The 23,052-nt window shown below is 40.3% G+C and overlaps 1 protein-coding gene and 1 non-coding gene across 2 annotated transcripts in view; both read left to right on the top strand.

The window, feature by feature from the left end:
• Positions 1-247: 247 nt before the first annotated feature.
• The window catches only part of Smp_017070 (putative 26s protease regulatory subunit S10b), a 23,679-nt gene continuing 874 nt past the window's right edge, over positions 248-23,052 (top strand). The window contains exons 1-8 of the mRNA XM_018790279.1: positions 248-504; positions 540-619; positions 658-697; positions 7,912-8,297; positions 12,094-12,318; positions 14,271-14,352; positions 14,390-14,470; positions 21,851-21,922. Coding sequence (XP_018655638.1) covers positions 402-504; positions 540-619; positions 658-697; positions 7,912-8,297; positions 12,094-12,318; positions 14,271-14,352; positions 14,390-14,470; positions 21,851-21,922 — 1,069 coding nt within the window. The 5' untranslated portion in view covers positions 248-401. The remainder of the gene's footprint in view (positions 505-539; positions 620-657; positions 698-7,911; positions 8,298-12,093; positions 12,319-14,270; positions 14,353-14,389; positions 14,471-21,850; positions 21,923-23,052) is intronic.
• Smp_tRNA_01778_Pseudo_TTG.1.1 lies at positions 22,489-22,560 on the top strand. Its single transcript has one exon. It is a non-coding gene (tRNA).

Genomic DNA, 23,052 nt, shown 5'->3' with positions numbered 1-23,052 from the left:
AGAGAGTGAAGTTGACCCTGGAAAGCGGGAAAGAGGAAGGCCAAAGAGCACATTACGTCGAGAAATAGAAGCAGATATGAAAAGGATGAATGTTAACTGGAAGGAACTGGAAAGGATTGCCCAGGACAGGGTTGGATGGAGAATACTGGTGGGTGGCCTATACTCCTCCATGAGGGTTAACAGGCGTGAGTAAGTAATAATCTAGTAACCTCAGAAACAACACAATTTAATCAAGAAGTATTAGATGAACACGAACGAATGTATTGTATTAGGAATAAAAAACCAAACAGTCATCCATACAAGGGAATCATTGGTTCATTCAAACACCACAGCTTGATGTTTGGACTTCAAGTTATCGGATAGTGGGACTAACTTAACAAGTGTGCTACAGTACATTAGTCATGACTGTTGCTGTTCCGGGCGAAAGTGCTAGAGAGAAAGCACTAAGTTACTACAGACGTAAACTTGTGGAACATAGAGGAATAGATGCAAGACTCAAGGAAGGTAATAATTCTGTTCCGTTATTACTCATAAACTAGCTCGAGAGAAATCCAAAGCGATTTCCAAAGAGTACGACAAAGCAGAGAATGATCTGAAAGCGCTCCAAAGTGTTGGCCAGGTATTCTATTTTGTTTTCTATTTAATTCGTAATTAAAGATAGTAGGTGATGTTTTGAAGCAGCTGACCGATGATCACTGTAAGTTGCTTTCTATTCTATATAGTTGCTAAACGCAATCTCCCTATTTTGGGGAAATTTCGTGGAAGCCGCTATAGAAAATCTTGAGAAACGGCGCAAATTTCCGGGGATAATTGTCATTGAACTTTGGGAAAACCCCGAAATTCTCAAAACCAGTAGATTAGGAATCATTTTCATGTTTCGTTTGTCCTTTCGACTCTGCTTTCCCGAATAATGTATTTCTAAAGAGTTGAAAGATAGTGTGGCTAGTCGTAATATGCATTTTCGTAGTATCATAACCGAGTTTGGTTTGGGACATGATAGTGCTTCCAAGCTGTCTGTTAAACAGAAATGTGCTCAAAGCACCTAGTAACACTTTTGAAGCCCAATGGGTAAATGCTTCAGGGTAAATTATGTTACACAACCACCTCTTCGTTTTTACAAATCAACAGTGTGACTAAAGGATTGTGTGTACATCATTTCTCTCCGTCGACAACATTGAAAGCAGCCGTAAAATAGTTTGGTGCGATGGTATGGTCATGTCACCTAGGGATGAAATAACGATATCTACTGAAAATGCTATTCATGCGTCGATTAAAGTTACCTAGGTAAAGGGCTCCAGCCGTCTTGCTGTAAAGTTACTCAAGTAATACCTAGTCAGTCGACAATCGGCATTTGTTAGTATACTACGTAATTAACATTGAGAAAGACAACATCATGTGGCTAAAGTCATCATCAATAATGAGTTCCAAAAATATTCCATAATTCCGAATAGTTATGTGAGCATCTGTACAAATATTTCTGCATCGGAATTGTCTAACACAATCTCCCATAACCAAGAGTTTGCTGTTTCTGCGTTAGATGATTGTTATCTGCCAAATATTGGTTCCACTGCTATGTAAGTAATTATAAGATTCAGAAATATTTACATGTCCGAATTTACAGGCTTCACTATCTTGTGACACCATTTCCATTGAACTTGGGATCCTTTTTACGCATTCGTATAGTGGGTTGCATTCTATGAACGTTTCTTCAACTGGGTGAAAGAAACGGAGATGCCAGTTTGTGACGTATGGGGTTTTACTGAAGGATAGTCTTGATAGGTGTATAGTTGAAGGCACATTTTACCTGAATACCGTAGTCATAGCCCAAAATAAACGCTACCGGTGGTCTTGCCTGTTTTGTTCTTCGTAAATGGTAAGTTGTATTTTTGGAAGGTGAGACACCATGGCTGTGTTCTCAATTGACTTGTGTCCTTTAGTATTCGTTAGTTTTGCTTGTACTATGTGATTGTTTATTTTATAATGTTTCATAATGTTTTTATCGCCACAATGTTTTATATGAGGATCAACTTAAATGCACTGTGGCACCTTAACATGAGTTACTAGTGAACTAATTATTACAACCAATGATAACTATCTACTAAATTTCTAAGCTTCGAAATGCATTGCTCTAATTCGCCAAAATGGTCATCAAGTTAGGTAGATGACAATATTCTTTATTAAAAGACAAACTGTTGGCATAGGGAAGGTAACTCTTAATAGTGCACTTTTCTCTTAAGTATGTGCTAGTGTTTTCTACAAAAACAATCGAAACCTCACGACTAAGCAGTTCAACTGAAACAACGCAACACCTCCAGAATATTTGGAAATCAGGATCATCCAAACTTGGTCTGTAACAGCATACTGTCCGAATATTTACGGCATCCGAACATTAAAAGCTCCAATATACAATCTACGGCAAAGCGATGACGGCATTTCTACAATCGACAAACATATGGAACTCAACACAACTATCAACTAATTTCAAAGCGAGAATCTTCAATACGAACCTCAAGACAGTCCTACTGTACGGAGCTGAAACGTGGAGAACCACTACATCCATCGTCAAGAAGGTGCAGGTATTTATAAACATTTGTCTACGCAAAACACTCAACATTCATTGGCCGGATAATATCAGCAACAGCGTTTTATGGGATAGGACAAACCAGCTTACAGCCGAAGAGGAAATTCGGAAAAGACGTTGAAAGTGGATCGGACATACATTAAGGAAATCACCAAACTGCATCACGAGGCGATTCCTAACTTGGAATCCGGAAGGAACGCGGGAAAGAGGAAGGCCAAAGAGCACATTACGTCGAGAAATAGAAGCAGATATGAAAAGGATGAATGTTAACTGGAAGGAACTGGAAAGGATTGCCCAGGACAGGGTTGGATGGAGAATACTGGTGGGTGGCCTATACTCCTCCATGAGGGTTAACAGGCGTAAGTAAGTAATACAATCTACAGTGTAATTTCAGGAGACCAAAATCGATATTTTATGGATTCGAATAATAAGTGTCGATTGTAAAACGAAAGGGATTTTCAGGATTACTGATGACCATATTGTCACTTAGAGCAGAGGAAAATGTGAAGGACTCATAAATATTAGAAGTTATAGTCAGGCTTTAGAAGTACGTACGAAACTAACCTTTTACAACTAATTGCATCGTATAATAATGTATACTGGATGGTGAGTTAAAACGTACGTGACCTCAAAGCCCAAGTATATCTATCTGAGGTTATCATGCGCTGTAATTCTAGAGATAGTTGTTTTATGGCTCACAACTTGAATTTATGTAGGAAAAAGGATTCTAATCTTGGAATTGTGTTTCTCTAACCTCTCACAATGCTCAGTCACCATGGACAGAGTTTTCGCCTGATGGAAACACCTCACTATTATCACATTCCATCAGTCCCGACCGTTGCTGCTACCTTGACGTTGTGGTCGGACTTGCTTATCGTGATGAATCAATCGAGCTATACTGGCTGGAACAATCGTTCCTCAAGGTCCTACCATGCCAGGCAGATCGTTTGAAGAGCGGTGAGACTAAAAGCAGCAAACCCAAGGTCCGAAGGCGAAGTCGTACTGCTGACTGTACAGAGGTGTGACAGCAGTAAGGTGTTTCCTTCAGACAACCAGCATGACAGCGATGCTGCCTTCCCACAAGGAGGGGTGGGGTTAGAAAAGGTCGACCCTAAAAATGCACACCTCGCCTTATCCCATGGATATCCGTCTCCGGCGGTAAGGTCCTTTGAAGAACGGAGCTAACACAAAAACTACCCACAAAAAGGTCGTGTGTGACCGACCTCAAACAGTTGTCCCTTGGACACTGCGGTCACGCTCTCAGGTCATTAAGACCACTTCTAACCCAATTTCCTTTTCAGGTACCTCTAGAATAATCCTTCCACGGTGTGGGCAACCGGGAAGTGATAACTGCCCTCATACCTCTGACAACACTCAAGACCACTGTATTCATAATCAATCTCCTTCTTCACTTCCTACTATTCCTTCTACCTTCACTTTCAACACTAAACTTCCTCTTTCGGTTTCCTCCTCAAGTATCACCATGGCCAACGATTCTAGTGCGCGAAACGCTGTCCCAGGTCTACTAAAACCTCGCTCCAAACTACACATTGGAGCCTTCAACGTACGTACCCTATGCCAAATCGGTCAACAGGCCTCCTTAGCTAAAACCCTAGAATCTCGTACCATTGATGTATGCTGTGTCTCCGAAACACGCATACAGGATCCCAGTGTGGTCATTCACTTGACCTCACCTCGCCAAAATGGACAGCCAACGAAATACACCCTCCGTGTATCTGGCGACCCGTTGGCTAGTTCTCGTGGACTTGCAGGTGTAGGCATAGCACTAAGTACAAGGGCAGAACAGGCACTACTAGAATGGATCCCCGTTAACAGTCGCCTGTGTGCTGTCCGGCTAAATGGCTCCGTAAGAACTCGGAAGGATAGGGACACACGTCGTTTCTGCCTACGCTTCCACTGACTGCAGCCATGATGAAGTAAAAGATGACTTTTACAGAAAACTCTCTGAGCTTCTTCAGAAAGCTAAGCGCTCAGACATAGTAGTCGTAGCGGGTGACTTTAATGCCCAGGTAGGCAGCTTAAATCAAACAGAAAGACATTTAGGTGGGTGTTTTAGTATTCCGGCTCAACGAACCGATAATGGTGATCGTCTGTTGCAACTATGCTCAGACAATCGTTTATTTTTAGCAAGCACTAATTTTAAGCATAAGGAGAGACATCGTCTAACATGGCGACCACCTGCACCAAACCAACGATGGACTCAAATAGACCATATTGTCATCAGTCATCGTTGGAGAGGCTCAATAGAAGATTGTCGCTCGTATTGGAATACTTGTTTAGACTCTGATCACGCTTTAATACGAGCGCGCATTTGTCTGCGCCTCAATGGACGCAGGAAAATTACACTAAGAAGACCCATTAGGATTGAACTGGAGGACGAGAAAGCCAAATGCGAATTCCAGAAACAACTGAGTTCACATCTAGGCAGTTCTGTAAACGAGACTGACCCAGATGCTGCTTGGAAAGACATACGAACAGCTGTGGAAACAGCAGTAACATCTATTAGTCATTTAAATCATAGGGCTCCAAAAAACCAGTGGATTTCCTCCAAGTCTATTTCACTGATGGATTCGCGTAAACTCATCCCATCAGGCTCTGAACATGACGAAGAGCGTAAACAAATTAGATCTAGGTTAACTAAAAGTCTAAGGAACGATCGTGAGCAGTGGTGGGCAACGAAAGCAAAAGAGATGGAAAAGGCAGCGGCTGTAGGCAACACCAGGCAGCTATTTAGACTAATTAAAGAAACCGGAATTAAGAAGTCAAGTGTAAGTGAGACAATCTCGGAAAAAGACGGAACCCTTATCTGCTCTCAACCTAAACGTTTAGAACGATGGGCGGAACACTTTAAGGAGCAGTTTAGCTGGCCTTCAGCTACTGCACAACTACCCACTATTCCCAGAAAACCTGAATGGAACATTGAAGTAGGCCTCTCGACCCTACTTGAAGTTCAGAAGGCTATAAGTAATCTGAAACGAGGAAGAGCAGCTGGTCCAGATGGATTGGCTCCAGAGGTCTTTAAATATGGTGGTCCAATTTTAGCGATTAGGTTGACTAATATTCTGGCTAAAATCTGGGAGACGGACGTAATCCCATCCGACTGGTCACGATCACTGATTGTCCCAATATATAAAAAGGGGTCAAAATCATCCTGTGATAACCATAGAGGGATTAGTCTGACTAACATAGCATCTAAAATACTAGCCTCAATAATTATCGGGCGCCTAACTAAGACTCGTGAACTGCAAATACGAGAAAATCAGGCTGGCTTCAGACCTGGTCGTGGCTGTATCGACCACATATTCACCATTCGTCAAGTTTTAGAGCACAGACACGCTTATCGGCGTCCGACAATGATAGTTTTTCTTGACTTGAAAGCAGCATTTGACTCTGTAGACCAAGAGGTTCTGTAGCAGTGTCTGTCATTGAAAGGTGTACCTGAGAAGTACATAAACCTTTTGAAGGCTCTTTACTCGAACACTATTAGTCGAGTAAGAGCTTATGGCGAACTGCCATATGATTTTACAACCTCAAGTGGTGTCCGTCAAGGCTGTCCACTATCCCCGTTTTTGTTTAACTTCATTATAGACCTGTTGCTGCAAATAACACTCTCTTCGACTGAATCTACAGGAATTGATCTCCTACCAGGGGAACCACTAAGCGACTTAGAATACGCAGATGACATAGTCCTGTTTGGTGAAGACGCTGACAAAATGCAGAGTCTTCTGTTGGAACTGAGTAATAATGCCAGGATGTTTGGGATGCGTTTCTCCCCATCCAAATGTAAATTGTTACTCCAGGACTGGCCTGCGTCAACACCCGAACTAAGGATAGGGAGTGAAGTAGTCGAACGCGTGGACAACTTCACTTATCTTGGAAGTCTGATCAGCCCTAATAGGTTGGTGTCTGACGAAATTTCAGCACGGATTCAAAAAGCTCGTTTGGCTTTTGCCAACCTACGTCACCTATGGCGAAGACGAGATATCCGTCTATCAATTAAGGGACGAGTATACTGCGCATCAGTTCGCTCTGTTCTACTTTACGGCTGTGAAACATGGCCATTAAGAGTAGAAGATACTCGTAGGTTACTAGTATTTGACCACAGATGCCTTAGAAATATTGCTCGCATCTGCTGGGATAACCGGGTAAGTAATAGTGAGGTTAGACGCAGGGTATTAGGGAATGATGGTAAATCAGTTGATGAGGTGATGAATCTTCATCAACTGAGATGGTTGGGCCACGTGTTACGTATGCCTGAACACCGATTACCACGACGCGCTATGATGACTAGTATTGGGGACGGTTGGAAGAGAGTTAGGGGCGGCCAAACCAAAACATGGCATCAGTGCTTGAAGTCACTAACTTCTAGTCTGAGCCATGTTGGCAGATGCAGACTACCTGGTTGGGGTCCGCGTGACTATCGTAACCAATGGTTGGAGACTCTAGGTGACATGGCTCAGAATCGATCACAATGGCGTAGGTGTATACACTCTTTATCTTCCCTTAAACCTTGAGACTAAAATTGCTTCATAACTTTCTTTCTTCCTATACTATATCCTTATATACAACCTATAATTTATATACTACCACCACCACTAAATTAACTACTATGAATCCGGTGTTTATCTTGTTGTGCTAACGAGGTATGGCAACTTGGACCGATGCATAAATGTGCCTGGTCCTACGTTGTAGCTGACTGACTGACATTCCATCAGTCGCATTCTACAGTCGCCAGTATGACCGCTCAAGTTGCTAATTGTTTTTATTATGGCAGTAACCGGTTTCTTAAGTTTTAAAACTAACCATTCTAACCAACATAATCCAACCGATCTTTTTAAAAAATCAACTGATACTTCCATCGCTGCTTGCACGTGTAAGCTGATTTCTTCTCATATAGGAAACTAGTGTATGTCGATCAGTTCTATCAAATGTAAGTACCGCTAGATATACTCAATTCGACAAATGTAAATCTCTGCCCATCATAGCTTTTTAGAGTTGGAAACTAGTCTCGAACAGATTTAAAAAGTTTAATGCAACCTTGTGAAAATTCAGGCACTATGTTACGCACTATTTTTTATCTAGAAGCCTGGTAACTTTATTTTCATTGGATGATATAGGATTCACATCAATAACCTTGCTAAATGTAGGAAGCATAAATCGTTGTCACAGTACAGTAGTATAAGTTATTTTAAAGGTAAGTGTACTTTAATAGTTTACTTCATAGCACTCGGTCGTTCCACTAAACATTTATGCCATTTTCGATTTTGTCGGATGCATTTTATTGATAGAGGTCTATCTTTGTTTCCTAGTCATTGTTAAGGCTAGTAATGGACCGCGATATGTTGTTGGCTGTCGACGCAGTTTACAAAGCAGTAAATTAAAGCCGGGTACTAGAGTTGCATTGGACATGACCACATTGACAATTATGCGCCAACTACCACGTGAAGTCGATCCACTAGTTCATAACATGTCTGCAGAAGACCCAGGGTCTGTATCTTATGCTTCAGTTGGTGGTCTGGCTGATCAAATTCGTGAACTCAGAGAAGTAATTGAACTCCCGCTTATGAATCCAGAATTGTTCCATAGAGTTGGTATAACCCCTCCAAAAGGATGCCTTCTTTATGGTCCACCGGGGACTGGGAAAACTCTTTTAGCACGTGCAGTAGCATCACAACTTGATGTTAACTTCTTAAAGGTATTTTAGATTCTCTACTATTGTTTTGCATTGTGTACCATGACTAATAATAGTTATGTCACTACGATCAACTGAATTAACTGAATCGATTATTACTATTCTTAATTTATTTTAAGTGATGACTTAGTTAAAACTGGATATACAGAACAAAATTACTTTACTGCAATTAAAGTTGAGTCACTGAATATTGATGACTCAGAACGTTCTTGATATTAAAAAAAGTTACATAAGTTCATGATTACATAAACAATGGTTTTGACATGGTTTGACTTTTAGGTTATCTAATAACTCCAACAACTCTCTATTATGTTGATATAATACAAATGTTAGCTCATGTAATTATATTCTGTAGATAGAGACGTTTTATTTCGTCTGGAATTGTGATAACTTAATTAAAAATTTATCAGCCGGTCTTAATCAGTATCGGACCTAGCACAAATCTTCCTCACATATCAGCACAGCGAGATGGGAAAAGTATATATTAAAGCATTAGAAGTATCAGTGATAGTGAATAAGATTAGACGGGATGTGATTCGAGAAAAAATGAATTCCCGGAATAAAAAGCACAGAACAATTTTAAAACTTAGGATCTGATGCTAGATAAGGTGTGAATGCATATATTTGCATCATTGCGGTTAATTTTGACCAAGTCATTCAATGTTTTAAACTATTGATAACTATAATCATAGGGAGTCCAACCATTTAGTTTGCATCACTGACTTTATTCACGAATGCCATATCTTGCCTTGGCCGCTTCTAGTTTCCGTCTAACTTACTACGGTAGCCAAAATTTCACACTGGTAGTAATTAATTGGTTAGCCATCGTTATCTATGTTTGATATGGTCACAATTGTGTTACACTACCACAGATGCACTCATTCATTGCTAAAAATAGCATTACCCCCCCCCCAGTTTAATACGTTTCTCTTAGTTTCTCACCAATGTTTATATGATTATTGTTTATTTTCTTATCTTCTCGTTAGTTTAAAGTATGATGTACACTTGTTATAAATTATCCGTCTATAAGTGTAAATATGCTCAAATTCTAGGTCAAAGAATCTCTCGCAATAGTTTAGCATTATAAAACATAAGGACGTATTATGATTTTGTGCCACTTATACTTAAGGGTAACCTTTTTTGCATTGAGCTATTAAATTCTGACGAGTGGTCAATTTATAAGAGTAAAACTTTCGCCCTCAAATACCCTGGTATGGCCGAAAGTGGGAAAAGTCAGCTCTCCATTTGAAAATGCTCTCATATGGTCTCATGCATACAACCACTGCTAGGGTAGTCCTGCTCACTGCCTTCTCGCGGCGGGAGTGTTGTTTACGAAATTGAGAGGACGAAAACCGAATGTCCGGCGCTTTACGCGGATTGGTAGATACGGACGATCCACATAGGTGAGTTGGAAAACCCTCATTCCGAACCAATGGTGCACATGGGCTCCAGGATCCCGAAGGAACAAATGGTGTATGAACCCACTGTTGGTCACCAGCTACCATGGGACTGTATCTCTTGACATTGCTCTACTGCCTTGTGGACTATAACTTTAGGTCAAAGGCTCCGGGTGTGGCTCCCTAAGCAAACCAGCTGATTCGGTCTGGGCACCCGAGCAGTATCCAAGCCCTCACTCAAATCGAATGATTTACATGGCGCATATCTATTTGGTGCCTCCTTGCACCAATGTTTATGTGTTTAAATAAAATAATAAATAGTGTTATTTAAATAAAGACAGAACAAATATTGATGCAGAATAGTATGAATTCATTATATTTCGTGGTTTCTCATCAGCTGCTGACAACCAAATATGCATTAGAGTTTTAGCATTGAGGTAATAAATAGGATGGAACGACTGCCATAAGTGAATGTAAGGGATTGGAATAAGCTTGGTTGTATATTGTAGATATTTATGGTGTTATATACACTTATTTTTTGGTGACTAGGATATTATTTACTTAGTCCAATTATCAAAAGAAACAATGAAATTTCGTTCTACTTGATTTTTTCCTAACTAGAATATGTATACAACACAATTTTTTGTTTTGAAACTCCTTTGGTAGTTAGTTGAAAGATTAGAGGGGTTTGGAAGGTATATAGTTAAAATATACTCCAAATGTCTCGTTTTTATTTTCAGTCATTTCTTTTTAAATACTTCCTTTCATTTCGACTTTACAGTGTTTAGGGTGACTTATAAATGTGATGCTCAATGGAATTTTGCTGAATTTCCTAAAAGGATAAATAAGCATTCTATAGTTATTACCACTGGGTTGCTTATTTATAAATATAAGTCATTTCATTCTATGACATCCTACAGCTGAATGTCTCATATAAAAGAATGATGAATAAAGTACTAAACAGTAGATATTATGAAATAATACGACTTGGTCAACTAATACCTACTTATGGGACAGCATTGTTCAGTCAGTCAGAGACAACGTAGAACTTCGTACGTACGTACGTACGTACGTACATTAATTCAAGTCGCCATACCACATTAGCACAGAAATGCAGTTGTTGATTCAAATCCCATAGTGGTAGAAGTAGTAAGAGTATAAGCAGTAATCCGAAGATGTTATTCAAGGAGTATAATCTAGTGAAATAAATTTGAAAAGAGAAAAAAGATAGGGACATGAGGAATTCAGAGGATTAGGATTTGGTAGAATACAAAGAGTGGATGCACCTTCGCCATTGCAAACGATTTTGAGCCATGTCATTCAAGGTCTCTAACCATCGATTGCTATCATCTCGCGAATCCCAACCAGGTAGTCTACACCTACTAACATGGCTCAGTCCACTTGTCAGTGATTTCATGGATTCGTGCCACGTTTTGGTCTGGCCACCCCTAGCTTTCTTCCAACCTACTCCTACACCATAAAACATCGCACGTCGGGGCGGTCGGTGGTTGGGCATACGTAACACGTGTCCCAGCCATCTCAGCTGATGAAGTTTCACTACTTCATCAATCGATTTGATATCCTTACCTAGTACCCGTTTCCTAACTACATTACTTACTCGGTGGTCCCAGGATATACGAGCAATGCGTCGAAGACACCTATAATCGAAAACTAGCAGCCTACGAATATCCTCTACTTATACCGGCCATGTTTCACTGCCATAAAGTAGGACGAAACCAACTGCTGCGCAGTGAACCCGTCCTTTTGTTGCTAGACGGAAATCTCGCCTACGCCATAAATGATGCAAGTTGGCAAAAGCTAGACGAGCCTTCTGTATCCGTGGACAGCATTGTTAACATTATGCCTCCAAATAAACTTACCAAGACAATATAACTCATCGGCAGAATAGTTTATTTCCAACAAAATGCCATGCTTATATTCAGAATGTTACACATAAAAATACAATTATTGTTGGTCATTCAAGCCAATGAAATTAGGACTTGTCCACCAAGTTTTGTTATTACTCTTCTGTTGGGAAACACATATTTCCGTGAAATTCGACCGAAACCATCCTTAAAAAATTTAAAATCTCCATTTTTAAATTTTTGCCTGCTTTCAGTATCTCAAGTCTCAAATTCTTAATGGGTTGTTCTCAAGGTTTCCACCGGATTCCCTGTTAATAGCCACGCTTTTTCTACTGTACTCAAATTGTTCGACTAAAGCTGCAGTAAAACTCTGTCTTTCCAACAGCTCATAGATTAGTTAGAGTTATTAACAGGATCTTGCGCTTTCACGTTGGCATTGTGTTGTTGTGTAGTCCAGCTAACACACAACATTTCCTACACAATAGATTCACAAGTAATCTAACTGAAACTTTATTTTTTAAAATTAAATCCTGATAGGTTGTATCCAGTGGTATTGTTGATAAGTATATTGGTGAATCAGCTCGTCTTATTCGAGAAATGTTCAATTATGCACGAGATCATCAACCCTGCATTATTTTTATGGATGAGATTGATGCAATTGGTGGTCGTCGTTTCACTGAAGGTACAAGTGCTGATCGTGAAATTCAACGTACTTTAATGGAATTATTAAATCAAATGGATGGTTTTGATGCACTTGGTCAGGTAACTGTCGATATTGTCCGTTTCTAAAGAGCTATTTATCTTATTTTCTAATGTATGTATTATAAAGTTACTTTTCATTAAAGTTCAAATCGTTATAGTCACTGGTAAATATGCATTTTTCTCAAAGGTGGGTCAAATGTTATTATTTTCCGGAGTTAGTGTTCTTAATCGAATTCTTCATGAACTACCGAGAAAATCTTTTAACCAAATCTAAAATAACATTGAATTCTACGGAATTTGGTTTACCATTAAAAGTCAAAGGGCATTGAACGTCTGTTTTATCTTCTCATGAGGTTCCTCAGCATTGTTGACTCGCTAACCTAACAATAATCAAACCCAGAAGCTTATGGAAAACGCGTTACCGCTAGGCTACTGAGTTAACATCTAATGGTTTACATTTCAAACTGCAGTCAATTCTCAATATTGCTGTAGGTCATAGTGTGGTGTATGCTACCTATGTTTACAGATATAAGTAGTATATTGTTAACGTATGACATGATGTGACCACCAATCAAAGATCAGCGATTTTGTCGATTGGAACAGTGACAGACGAAAACAGTACGAGCAGTCTAGAGTACGTATCGGTCCTGCTTCTGTCTAGCCCAGCCAGTTAAGTCCAGAACAACCTCTGCGGTATGAATCATTGTATTTCTGTTGTATCTAGAGCCTTGATTCGTAATATGCCGCGAACTACTGGACTACTTGAACGATAGAACCCGCAACGTCACAAAGAGAGAAGACAAAGACTAGTAAGTAGGAAGTTTATTCCCCAAATCAGTGTCAAATATAGTACAGAAATCTCGTGTATTTATAGTTTTTTGGCTGAATGTAAATCATCATTTCGATCAACCAATAGGCACATAGGGGACATGCTGATCCATCCAATGGGGAAGCTACACGTCGACATTCTAGAACATTCCCCTAGCAGTGGTTGGATGGAATGTCTGTGGCTCTTCCTGGGCTTCTTAAGGCCTCCTAGAGTCTACCGACGAGCCGTCCTTACAATTTCAAATATACTAAGTTTATATACCATACAGACAAACCGCATCGTACCATAAAATAACATTTGCACAAGATTCAGCCAAATGTAGCCGTGAATAAGGGGAACAGTAATCAATAGACTGGGTGTAATTCATGAATGGTAAATCGTATAACAATAGTCTATAGCTCAAATTAAAGCTCATGATAAGGGGAACATGAATATGAATAGTTTAGTTATTTAGCGATTATACGATAAAAAATGTATGCATAATACTGGTCCATAAATGGATCCTAAAGTTACCATTCATTATTCTTATCGGGACATAACATATGTAACACCAGCCGGAAGTAAAATGTTTGCGAGCAGGTTAAGAAGATCGTAATGAAGAGAACAGAGAAAGAAACTGAGAGAGATCAAGATAACAGCAGGAATGGAGGAACAATGAAGCTTGTGAAAGACAATCCAGAGATGCGCAAATGATGTACTTAATGTATGATTTTCACATATCCTTAAACCACTGTATGACTGCATTAAAAAATAAATTAGTCTTCCCCACTTGACTTCTTCGTTCACCACAATACTTGTTTCACTCTCGGTATAGTTAAACTCCACTGGTCACATATTCTCACTTTCATCATACTGGAATGGAAAACAAAACTCGCCTACATATGGTAAATCCTTTATCATAATTTGTTAGACATAAGTTTCATACTCTTTAGTACATGTCAATAAGAAGTATTTGTAACTTAGATAGGCCTGGTATTGTTTGTGTTTTAAACCTCTTGTCAATTTGTTTCATAGGCTGTTGTTGATTGACTAAGGATATGTGATAGTTACTAACTTAATCGACTAAAAACTGTAATATTAACCATAAAGATGTATTACAGAATGTCGACTATCACTACGATCTAATTGCATTCGGTGTACTGCTTTACTTATTTGCTATTCTGTTTTTTATTTACGATCACAGGTTAAAATGATCATGGCAACTAATCGTCCGGACACCCTTGATCCGGCTCTGCTTAGACCTGGACGTTTAGATCGTAAAATTGGTAAGTTTATATTCTTTATCATAATTTATTTTCATAGAAATTCCTCTGCCTAATGAACAGGCTCGAATGGATGTACTAAAGATACATGCAGCTCCAATAGCCAAACATGGTGAAATAGGTAAAGTGTCATTTTCTCGTTCTTATATTATTTATATTAATTCTTCATTTGTCAAATTATAAAAAAATATTTGAGATTATGCGATAAATATCCATATATATTTCCTTACCCTTACTGTACTTATAACTAGAGTTTCCTGATTGGTTACGAAGTTGCTGCTACCTTGACGTGGTGGTCGGGCTTGCTTATCGTGATGAAGCAGTCGAGCTATGCTGGCTGGAACAACCGTTCCTCGAGGTCCTACCATGCCAGACAGGTCGGTTGAAGAGCGGTGAGACTAAAAGCAGCAAACCCAAGGTCCGAAGGCGAAGTCGTACTGCTGACTGTACAGAGGTGTGACAGCAGTAAGGTGTTTCCTTCAGACAACCAGCATGACAGCGATGCTGCCTTCCCACAAGGAGGGGTGGGGTTAGAAAAGGTCGATCCTAAAAATGCACACCTCGCCTTATCCCACGGACATCCGTCTCCGGCGGTAAGGTCCTTTGAAGAACGGAGCTAACACAAAAACTACCCACAAAAAGGTTGTGTGTGACCGACCTCAAGCAGTTGTCCCTTGGACACTGCGGTCACGCTCTCAGGTCATTAAGACCACTTCTAACCCAATTTCCTTTTCAGGTACCTCTAGAAGAATCCTTCCACGGTGTGGGCAACCGGGAAGCGATAACTGCCCTCATACCTCTAACAACACTCAAGACCACTGTATTCATAATCAATCTCCTTCTTCACTTCCTACTATTCCTTCTACCTTCACTTTCAACACTAAACTTCCTCTTTCGGTTTCCTCCTCAAGTATCACCATGGCCAACGATTCTAGTGCGCGAAACGCTGTCCCAGGTCTACTAAAACCTCGCTCCAAACTACACATTGGAGTCTTCAACGTACGTACCCTATGCCAAATCGGTCAACAGGCCTCCTTAGCTAAAACCCTAGAATCTCGTACCATTGATGTATGCTGTGTCTCCGAAACACGCATACAGGATCCTAGTGTGGTCATTCACTTGACCTCACCTCGCCAAAATGGATAGCCGACGAAATACACCCTCCGTGTATCTGGCGACCCGTTGGCTAGTTCTCGTGGACTTGCAGGTGTAGGCATAGCACTAAGTACAAGGGCAGAACAGGCACTACTAGAATGGATCCCCGTTAACAGTCGCCTGTGTGCTGTCCGGCTAAATGGCTCCGTAAGAACTCGGAAGGATAGGGACACACGTCGTTGCCTTTTCGTCGTTTCTGCCTACGCTCCCACTGACTGCAGCCATGATGAAGTAAAAGATGACTTTTACAGAAAACTCTCTGAGCTTCTTCAGAAAGCTAAGCGCTCAGACATAGTAGTCGTAGCGGGTGACTTTAATGCCCAGGTAGGCAGCTTAAATCAAACAGAAAGACATTTAGGTGGGTGTTTTAGTATTCCGGCTCAACGAACCGATAATGGTGATCGTCTGTTGCAACTATGCTCAGACAATCGTTTATTTTTAGCAAGCACTAATTTTAAGCATAAGGAGAGACATCGTCTAACATGGCGACCACCTGCACCAAACCAACGATGGACTCAAATAGACCATATTGTCATCAGTCATCGTTGGAGAGGCTCAATAGAAGATTGTCGCTCGTATTGGAATACTTGTTTAGACTCTGATCACGCTTTAATACGAGCGCGCATTTGTCTGCGCCTCAATGGACGCAGGAAAATTACACTAAGAAGACCCATTAGGATTGAACTGGAGGACGAGAAAGCCAAATGCGAATTCCAGAAACAACTGAGTTCACATCTAGGCAGTTCTGTAAACGAGACTGACCCAGATGCTGCTTGGAAAGACATACGAACAGCTGTGGAAACAGCAGTAACATCTATTAGTCATTTAAATCATAGGGCTCCAAAAAACCAGTGGATTTCCTCCAAGTCTATTTCACTGATGGATTCGCGTAAACTCATCCCATCAGGCTCTGAACATGACGAAGAGCGTAAACAAATTAGATCTAGGTTAACTAAAAGTCTAAGGAACGATCGTGAGCAGTGGTGGGCAACGAAAGCAAAAGAGATGGAAAAGGCAGCGGCTGTAGGCAACACCAGGCAACTATTCAGACTAATAAAATAAACCGGAATTAAGAAGTCAAGTGTAAGTGAGACAATCTCGGAAAAAGACGGAACCCTTATCTGCTCTCAACCCAAACGTTCAGAACGATGGGCGGAACACTTTAAGGAGCAGTTTAGCTGGCCTTCAGCTACTGCACAACTACCCACTATTCCCAGAAAACCTGAATGGAGCGTTGAAGTAGGCCCCCCGACCCTACTTGAAGTTCAAAAGGCTATAAGTAATCTGAAACGAGGAAAAGCAGCTGGTCCTGATGGATTGGCTCCAGAGGTCTTTAAATATGGTGGTCCAATTTTAGCGATTAGGTTGACTAATATTCTGGCTAAAATCTGGGAGACGGATGTAATCCCATCCGACTGGTCACAATCACTGATTGTCCCAATATATAAGAAGAGGCCAAAATCATCCTGCGATAACCATAGAGGGATTAGTCTGACTAACATAGCATCTAAAATACTAGCCTCAATAATTATCGGGCGCCTAACTAAGACTCGTGAACTGCAAACACGAGAAAATCAGGCTGGCTTCAGACCTGGTCGTGGCTGTATCGACCACATATTCACCATTCGTCAAGTTTTAGAGCACAGACACGCTTATCGGCGTCCGACAATGATAGTTTTTCTTGACTTGAAAGCAGCATTTGACTCTGTAGACCGAGAGGTTCTGTGGCAGTGTCTGTCATTGAAAGGTGTACCTGAGAAGTACATAAACCTTTTGAAGGCTCTTTACTCGAACACTATTAGTCGAGTAAGAGCTTATGGCGAACTGTCATATGATTTTACAACCTCAAGTGGTGTCCGTCAAGGCTGTCCACTATCCCCATTTTTGTTTAACTTCATTATAGACCTGTTGCTGCAAATAACACTCTCTTCGACTGAATCTACAGGAATTGATCTCCTACCAGGGGGACCACTAAGCGACTTAGAATACGCAGATGACATAGTCCTGTTTGGTGAAGACGCTGGCAAAATGCAGAGTCTTCTGTTGGAACTCAGTAATAATGCCAGGATGTTTGGGATGCGTTTCTCCCCATCCAAATGTAAATTGTTACTCCAGGACTGGCCTGCGTCAACACCCGAACTAAGGATAGGGAGTGAAGTATTCGAACGCGTGGACAACTTCACTTATCTTGGAAGTCTGATCAGCCCTAATGTGTTGGTGTCTGACGAAATCTCTGCACGGATTCAAAAAGCTCAGTTTGGCTTTTGCCAACTTACGTCACCTATGGCGTAGACGAGATATCCGTCTATCAATTAAGGGACGAGTATACTGCGCATCAGTTCGTTCTGTTCTACTTTACGGCTGTGAAACATGGCCATTAAGAGTAGAAAATACTCGTAAGGTACTAGTATTTGGCCGCAGATGCCTTAGAAATATTGCTCGCGTCTGCTGGGATCACCGGGTAAGTGATAGTGAGGTTAGACGCAGGGTATTAGGGAACGATGGTAAATCACTTGATGAGGTGATGAATCTTCATCGACTGATATGGTTGGGCCATGTGTTACGTATGCCTGAACACCGATTACCACGACGCGCTATGATGACTAGTATTGGGGATGGTTGGAAGAGAGTTAGGGGCGGCCAAACCAAAACATGGCATCAGTGTTTGAAGTCACTAACTTCTAGTCTGAGCCATGTTGGCAGATGCAGACTACCTGGTTGGGGTCCGCGTGACTATCGTAACCAATGGTTGGAGACTCTAGGTGACATGGCTCAGAATCGATCACAATGGCGTAGGTGTATACACTCTTTATCTTCCCTTAAACCTTGAGACTAAAATTGCTTCATATCTCTCTTCCTTCCTATACTATATCCTTATATACAACCTATAATTTATATACTACTACCAACACTAAATTAACTACTATGAATCCGGTGTTTATCTTGTTGTGCTAACGAGGTATGGCAACTTGGACCGATGCATATATGTGCCTGGTCCTACGTTGTAGCTGACTGACTGACTGACGAAGTTGCTCATGGTATTCTTGTCAATATCCGTTAATTATAAGTAGTATAGTTGTGATACACAAACTTCAAAGTGGGTATTTGTTATCACTTGTAGCCTGTTTGCCCTGTTAAAATATAACGTGATAATACCGCCAATTAGAGAGCAGTGATTTATCGATCGGACCAATGGCAGAGGAAACCTGTACGAGCAGTCTAGAGTACTTATCGGTCCTGATTTCTGCCTAGCCTAGCCAGTTAAGTTCAGAACACCAATCTCAGCTTCTGCGGTATGAATCATTTATTTCAAACATACTGGGTTTATATACTAACCAGACAAACAAGATCGTACCATAAAATAGGAAACAACATTTGTACAAGATTTAGCGAAATGTGGCTGTGAATAAGGGATATAGACAGTGCATAACTCAAGAATGGTAAATCGTATAATAATAGTTCATAGGTCAAAATAAAGCTCGTAATAAGAGGGATATGAATATGAATAGTTTAGTTAATTAACAATTATACAATAAAAATATACACATAGTTTTGGTTCATAAATGAATCCCAAAAGTTACCATTCATTATTCCTAAGGGATATAACAGTATTACTCCAGGAGTACCAACACGGTACTTTTTAACTGTCATTTAAATATCACTGAGTTTAACCTCGAGACAGGATAATCGTAAGTGAAATACCGAACCTAAGTAAGTTAGGTGATTATTATAATACGTTCTTTGTTGTCCATTGATATCAATTTTGTTTTTATTTAGCTCATACCTGTAGACAACACTCAAGGTCATAGATTAGTTACTGTTGTAATGCTCGGTTTTCTTCGTCTGCATGAATGGGACGTTAATTTGCCTTAGACGAATATCTATACTAGATTCCCTCCTAGTGTTTATTCTACAGGATTTGAACACAACTCTGATCAAGAACAGGTGATTAGCCTGACTAGAACGTAAATATATTTCCACACCAAAAACCAATAACAATCAATGATAGTAAGGATAGGAGAATTTATAAAACTCATCTAACGCCTGTTAGACTATCTACAAGTCTAACTAAGCAAACAACCAATCATTATCATTCTCGCCCACACATTAGTTACTGATTTACTAACTCACTTTAAACTTTTAATCCAATGTTATTCTTCACACCTATTTTAAGCAAATCCAACTTTTTCATAGTTGAAATCACGAGTCAATTGAAGCTAGACCACCATGAAAAACCTGGAAGCTCTAAACGGCCGTAAAACTGGTAGTGTAGTGAACAAAACACTGGTTGGGGACAATCGAATGTATTTAAGCAAAGATTACAGACTATCTCAATAAATTCTGATTACCAAACAATGAACAGTCAATTTGCAAATTAACAACCAATTGTTTCAATCTTCACTGTTTCTTCTCTTATTCCATTGCTCATGCATTTTCCAGACGTTTGCGTTTCATTTCAGTTCTTTCCTCATCGGTCTTCTGCCAAAATACATTCTATGTCTGACCCACACCATATACTACTTATATGGATATAAGTAGACCACACCACACTCGTCCCCCCTTTAAAGCATTCGTTCATGCGGTGGTTCTGCTCGCCATGCCACTATCTTCTTTCACTGCAGTCTGTGCCAAACTCTCCGTCAGAATGTCGAGTCTGCGGCGCGCTGACCTCCATAGCTCCGTCGACCTGCCGGGGCACCAACATCCGCATCCACCCGGCACCTGGGACGTTCAACACCCGTACTCCACCGGCCTGCTGAGCCATCTACATCCGTTGTCCGCCCAGCAGCCGCACGTCCCACTGCTCCTCTCCGTCGACAGCACCCGCTACAGCCAACGCCGCCCCGCCAGAACACTCCACTCGACGCCAACTCTCCACACCAGACTGCCCCAACTAGCACCTCAACTCCAGACCCGCAGCGGCGTCCGCAGAACAGCACCCTTCCTCCTCCTGGTTGGCAGCGACACCAAATGTAGTGAACAAAACACTGGTTGGGGACAATCGAATGTATTTAAGCAAAGATTACAGACTATCTCAATAAATTCTGATTACCAAACAATGAACAGTCAATTTGCAAATTAACAACCAATTGTTTCAATCTTCACTGTTTCTTCTCTTATTCCATTGCTCATGCATTTTCCAGACGTTTGCGTTTCATTTCAGTTCTTTCCTCATCGGTCTTCTGCCAAAATACATTCTATGTCTGACCCACACCATATACTACTTATATGGATATAAGTAGACCACACCACAGTAGGTCCTGGGTTCGAATCTCGCAAGTGCAGGATCGTGGATGCGCACTGCTGAGGAGTCCCATAATAAGACGAAACGGCCGTCCAGTGCTTCCAGGTTTTCCATGGTGGTCTAGCTTCAATTGACTCATGATTTCAACTAAGAAAATACTGAAATATCCACAAAAACCCCTTCAAATCTAACTTTACTGCATAAATCTCTAAATAAAACTAAAAAAATGATATGACGTCCATTTCACACAGCATCACAGAAACACCAATCAAGAGTATTAGAATGTACTTCATTGAAACAAAAATAGAAAATATCGTCGAAAAACAAAATATGGATAACCATCTTCTAAAATCGGAAATAGAATGTAGTGTAGAAATATAATTCAAGCAAAAAAAGAAGAAACCAAACTAAGTTTTATTCAGTTAGTAGGGTGTATCGTATGACTATGAAAAGTATGGTAGGGACATCAATGGCTTTGTTCCAGATTAATAACATTTGAAACTTATCATACGCTCCCAAACAATATAGTTATTTATAAGCAAAGATGGGTAGTGGTAGCAGTGGAATCCAGGACGCGCGTTTCGTCCTATTTGGGACTCTTCAGCTGGACGTACCTGCATCTCAGAATTGATGTTCACTCTGGGAACTCGAACCCAGTACCGTTCGCTTCAAACGCCATTGCGTTATTCCAGAGTAAACATCAACTCTGAGATGAAGGTACATCCAGCTGACGAGTCTCAAATAGAAAGAAACGCGAGTCCGGGATCCCACTGTCCATCTTTGTTTATAAAGCTTGTGACTTCAGGCAATATCGAGGCAGTTCGCACAGAATGCACATATCCCAACAAGAGACTGATCAAAGGCATTCATAAATAAACAACTGTTCAACATTTAAGTTTCTTTATTGGTGAAATAAGTTAGTAATTTCACGAAGACTCTCACATTTTCTTTAATTGGATATGACAATTAAATAAATGGTTTCAGTTCATTAGCTATTTGTGTATTGTAAAAATATGTGTAATCACATTACATCTACAACAATAATGTTCAATATGATTTTAAATATCTTTTTTGTGTATACCTACTCAATTTATTTTACAGATTGGGAAGCAGTTGTTAAACTATCTGATGGATTCAATGGAGCTGACCTACGTAACGTTTGCACAGAAGCTGGTAAGTTTTATAGTAATTATGTTGTCGCTTACCTCTCTTAAAAGTTTTCGAATATACCACTTATTTAGTATGATCACTAGAGCTGATTTATTACAGTATTTGGAAAACATCTTCAGCGCTCATTTCATGTAGGATTCGTATTCACCCTACACTTGGTAAGGTGACACATTGAAAGCAACATTCCGTAGCCCAATATATTCTCTCGCTCATGTAGTCAGTTGCAGGGTTAGCGCGTAGCACACAGTGTATCAGTTTCCGGACATCAACCGTCACAATAACTAGAGTAAAGGTTATTCTCCATACTTTAATCCTGTAGACTCTAATTGCTAATATAAAGGGGAAAATGTTTGGAGAACATTCAAGATACCCACCACAAACTTTAAACTTTCACAATACCCATTTATATACAAATAACACGTCACAAATAAGTGTACACTATACTTATCCTATCTTTTGTTTTGCTCATAATGGCACTTTTTAAAATCCTGTTCTCCACTGTCTTCAAATGCCATGTCGCGTATCTATTGTTGAGTTTAATTGATTAGCTCAAAAATTCCAGTATCAGGACTCAGTGGCCGAGTGGATAACGCGATGGCGTTTGAAGCGAAAGGTACTGGGTTCGAGTCCCAAATAGGACGAAACGCGCGTCCTGAATTCCACTGCTAGCCATTATCCATCTTTGCTTACCATGCTTGTGAATTGAGGCTATATCGAGGCAATACGCACAGTATGCACATAAGCCATTAAGAGACTGACCAGTTACAGTCCTAACACATCGATGGGAAGATTCAAACAAACAATACTAAATAATCAGAAGGGGATTTGTGGAGATTTCAGTACTTTTCAAAGTTGAAATCATAAGTCAATTGAAGCTAGACCACCATCGAAAACCTGGAAGCACTGGACGGCCATTTCGTCCTGCTGATTTCCATTATGAATTCCGATCAAGGTAACAGGTGTGACAATCGTTCAGTGTAACGTTTTAAGGTCAATATTTTCTTGTGCCGATTTAGCATAAACTTCGCTCAATGTGACAAATGTGGATTTTCATTCAGTTTGACAATTATATTCCCTGTATCAATTCAGGTGAACAATATTTAATGTATTTGCTTTTACAGTAACTCCGAATT

This window comes from Schistosoma mansoni, chromosome W (assembly GCF_000237925.1).
Source record: "Schistosoma mansoni strain Puerto Rico chromosome W, complete genome".
Taxonomy (NCBI): Eukaryota; Metazoa; Platyhelminthes; class Trematoda; order Strigeidida; family Schistosomatidae; genus Schistosoma; species Schistosoma mansoni.
The sequence above is the reverse complement of the archived record's forward strand: the minus strand, read 5'-3'. Positions and strand labels throughout refer to the sequence as shown.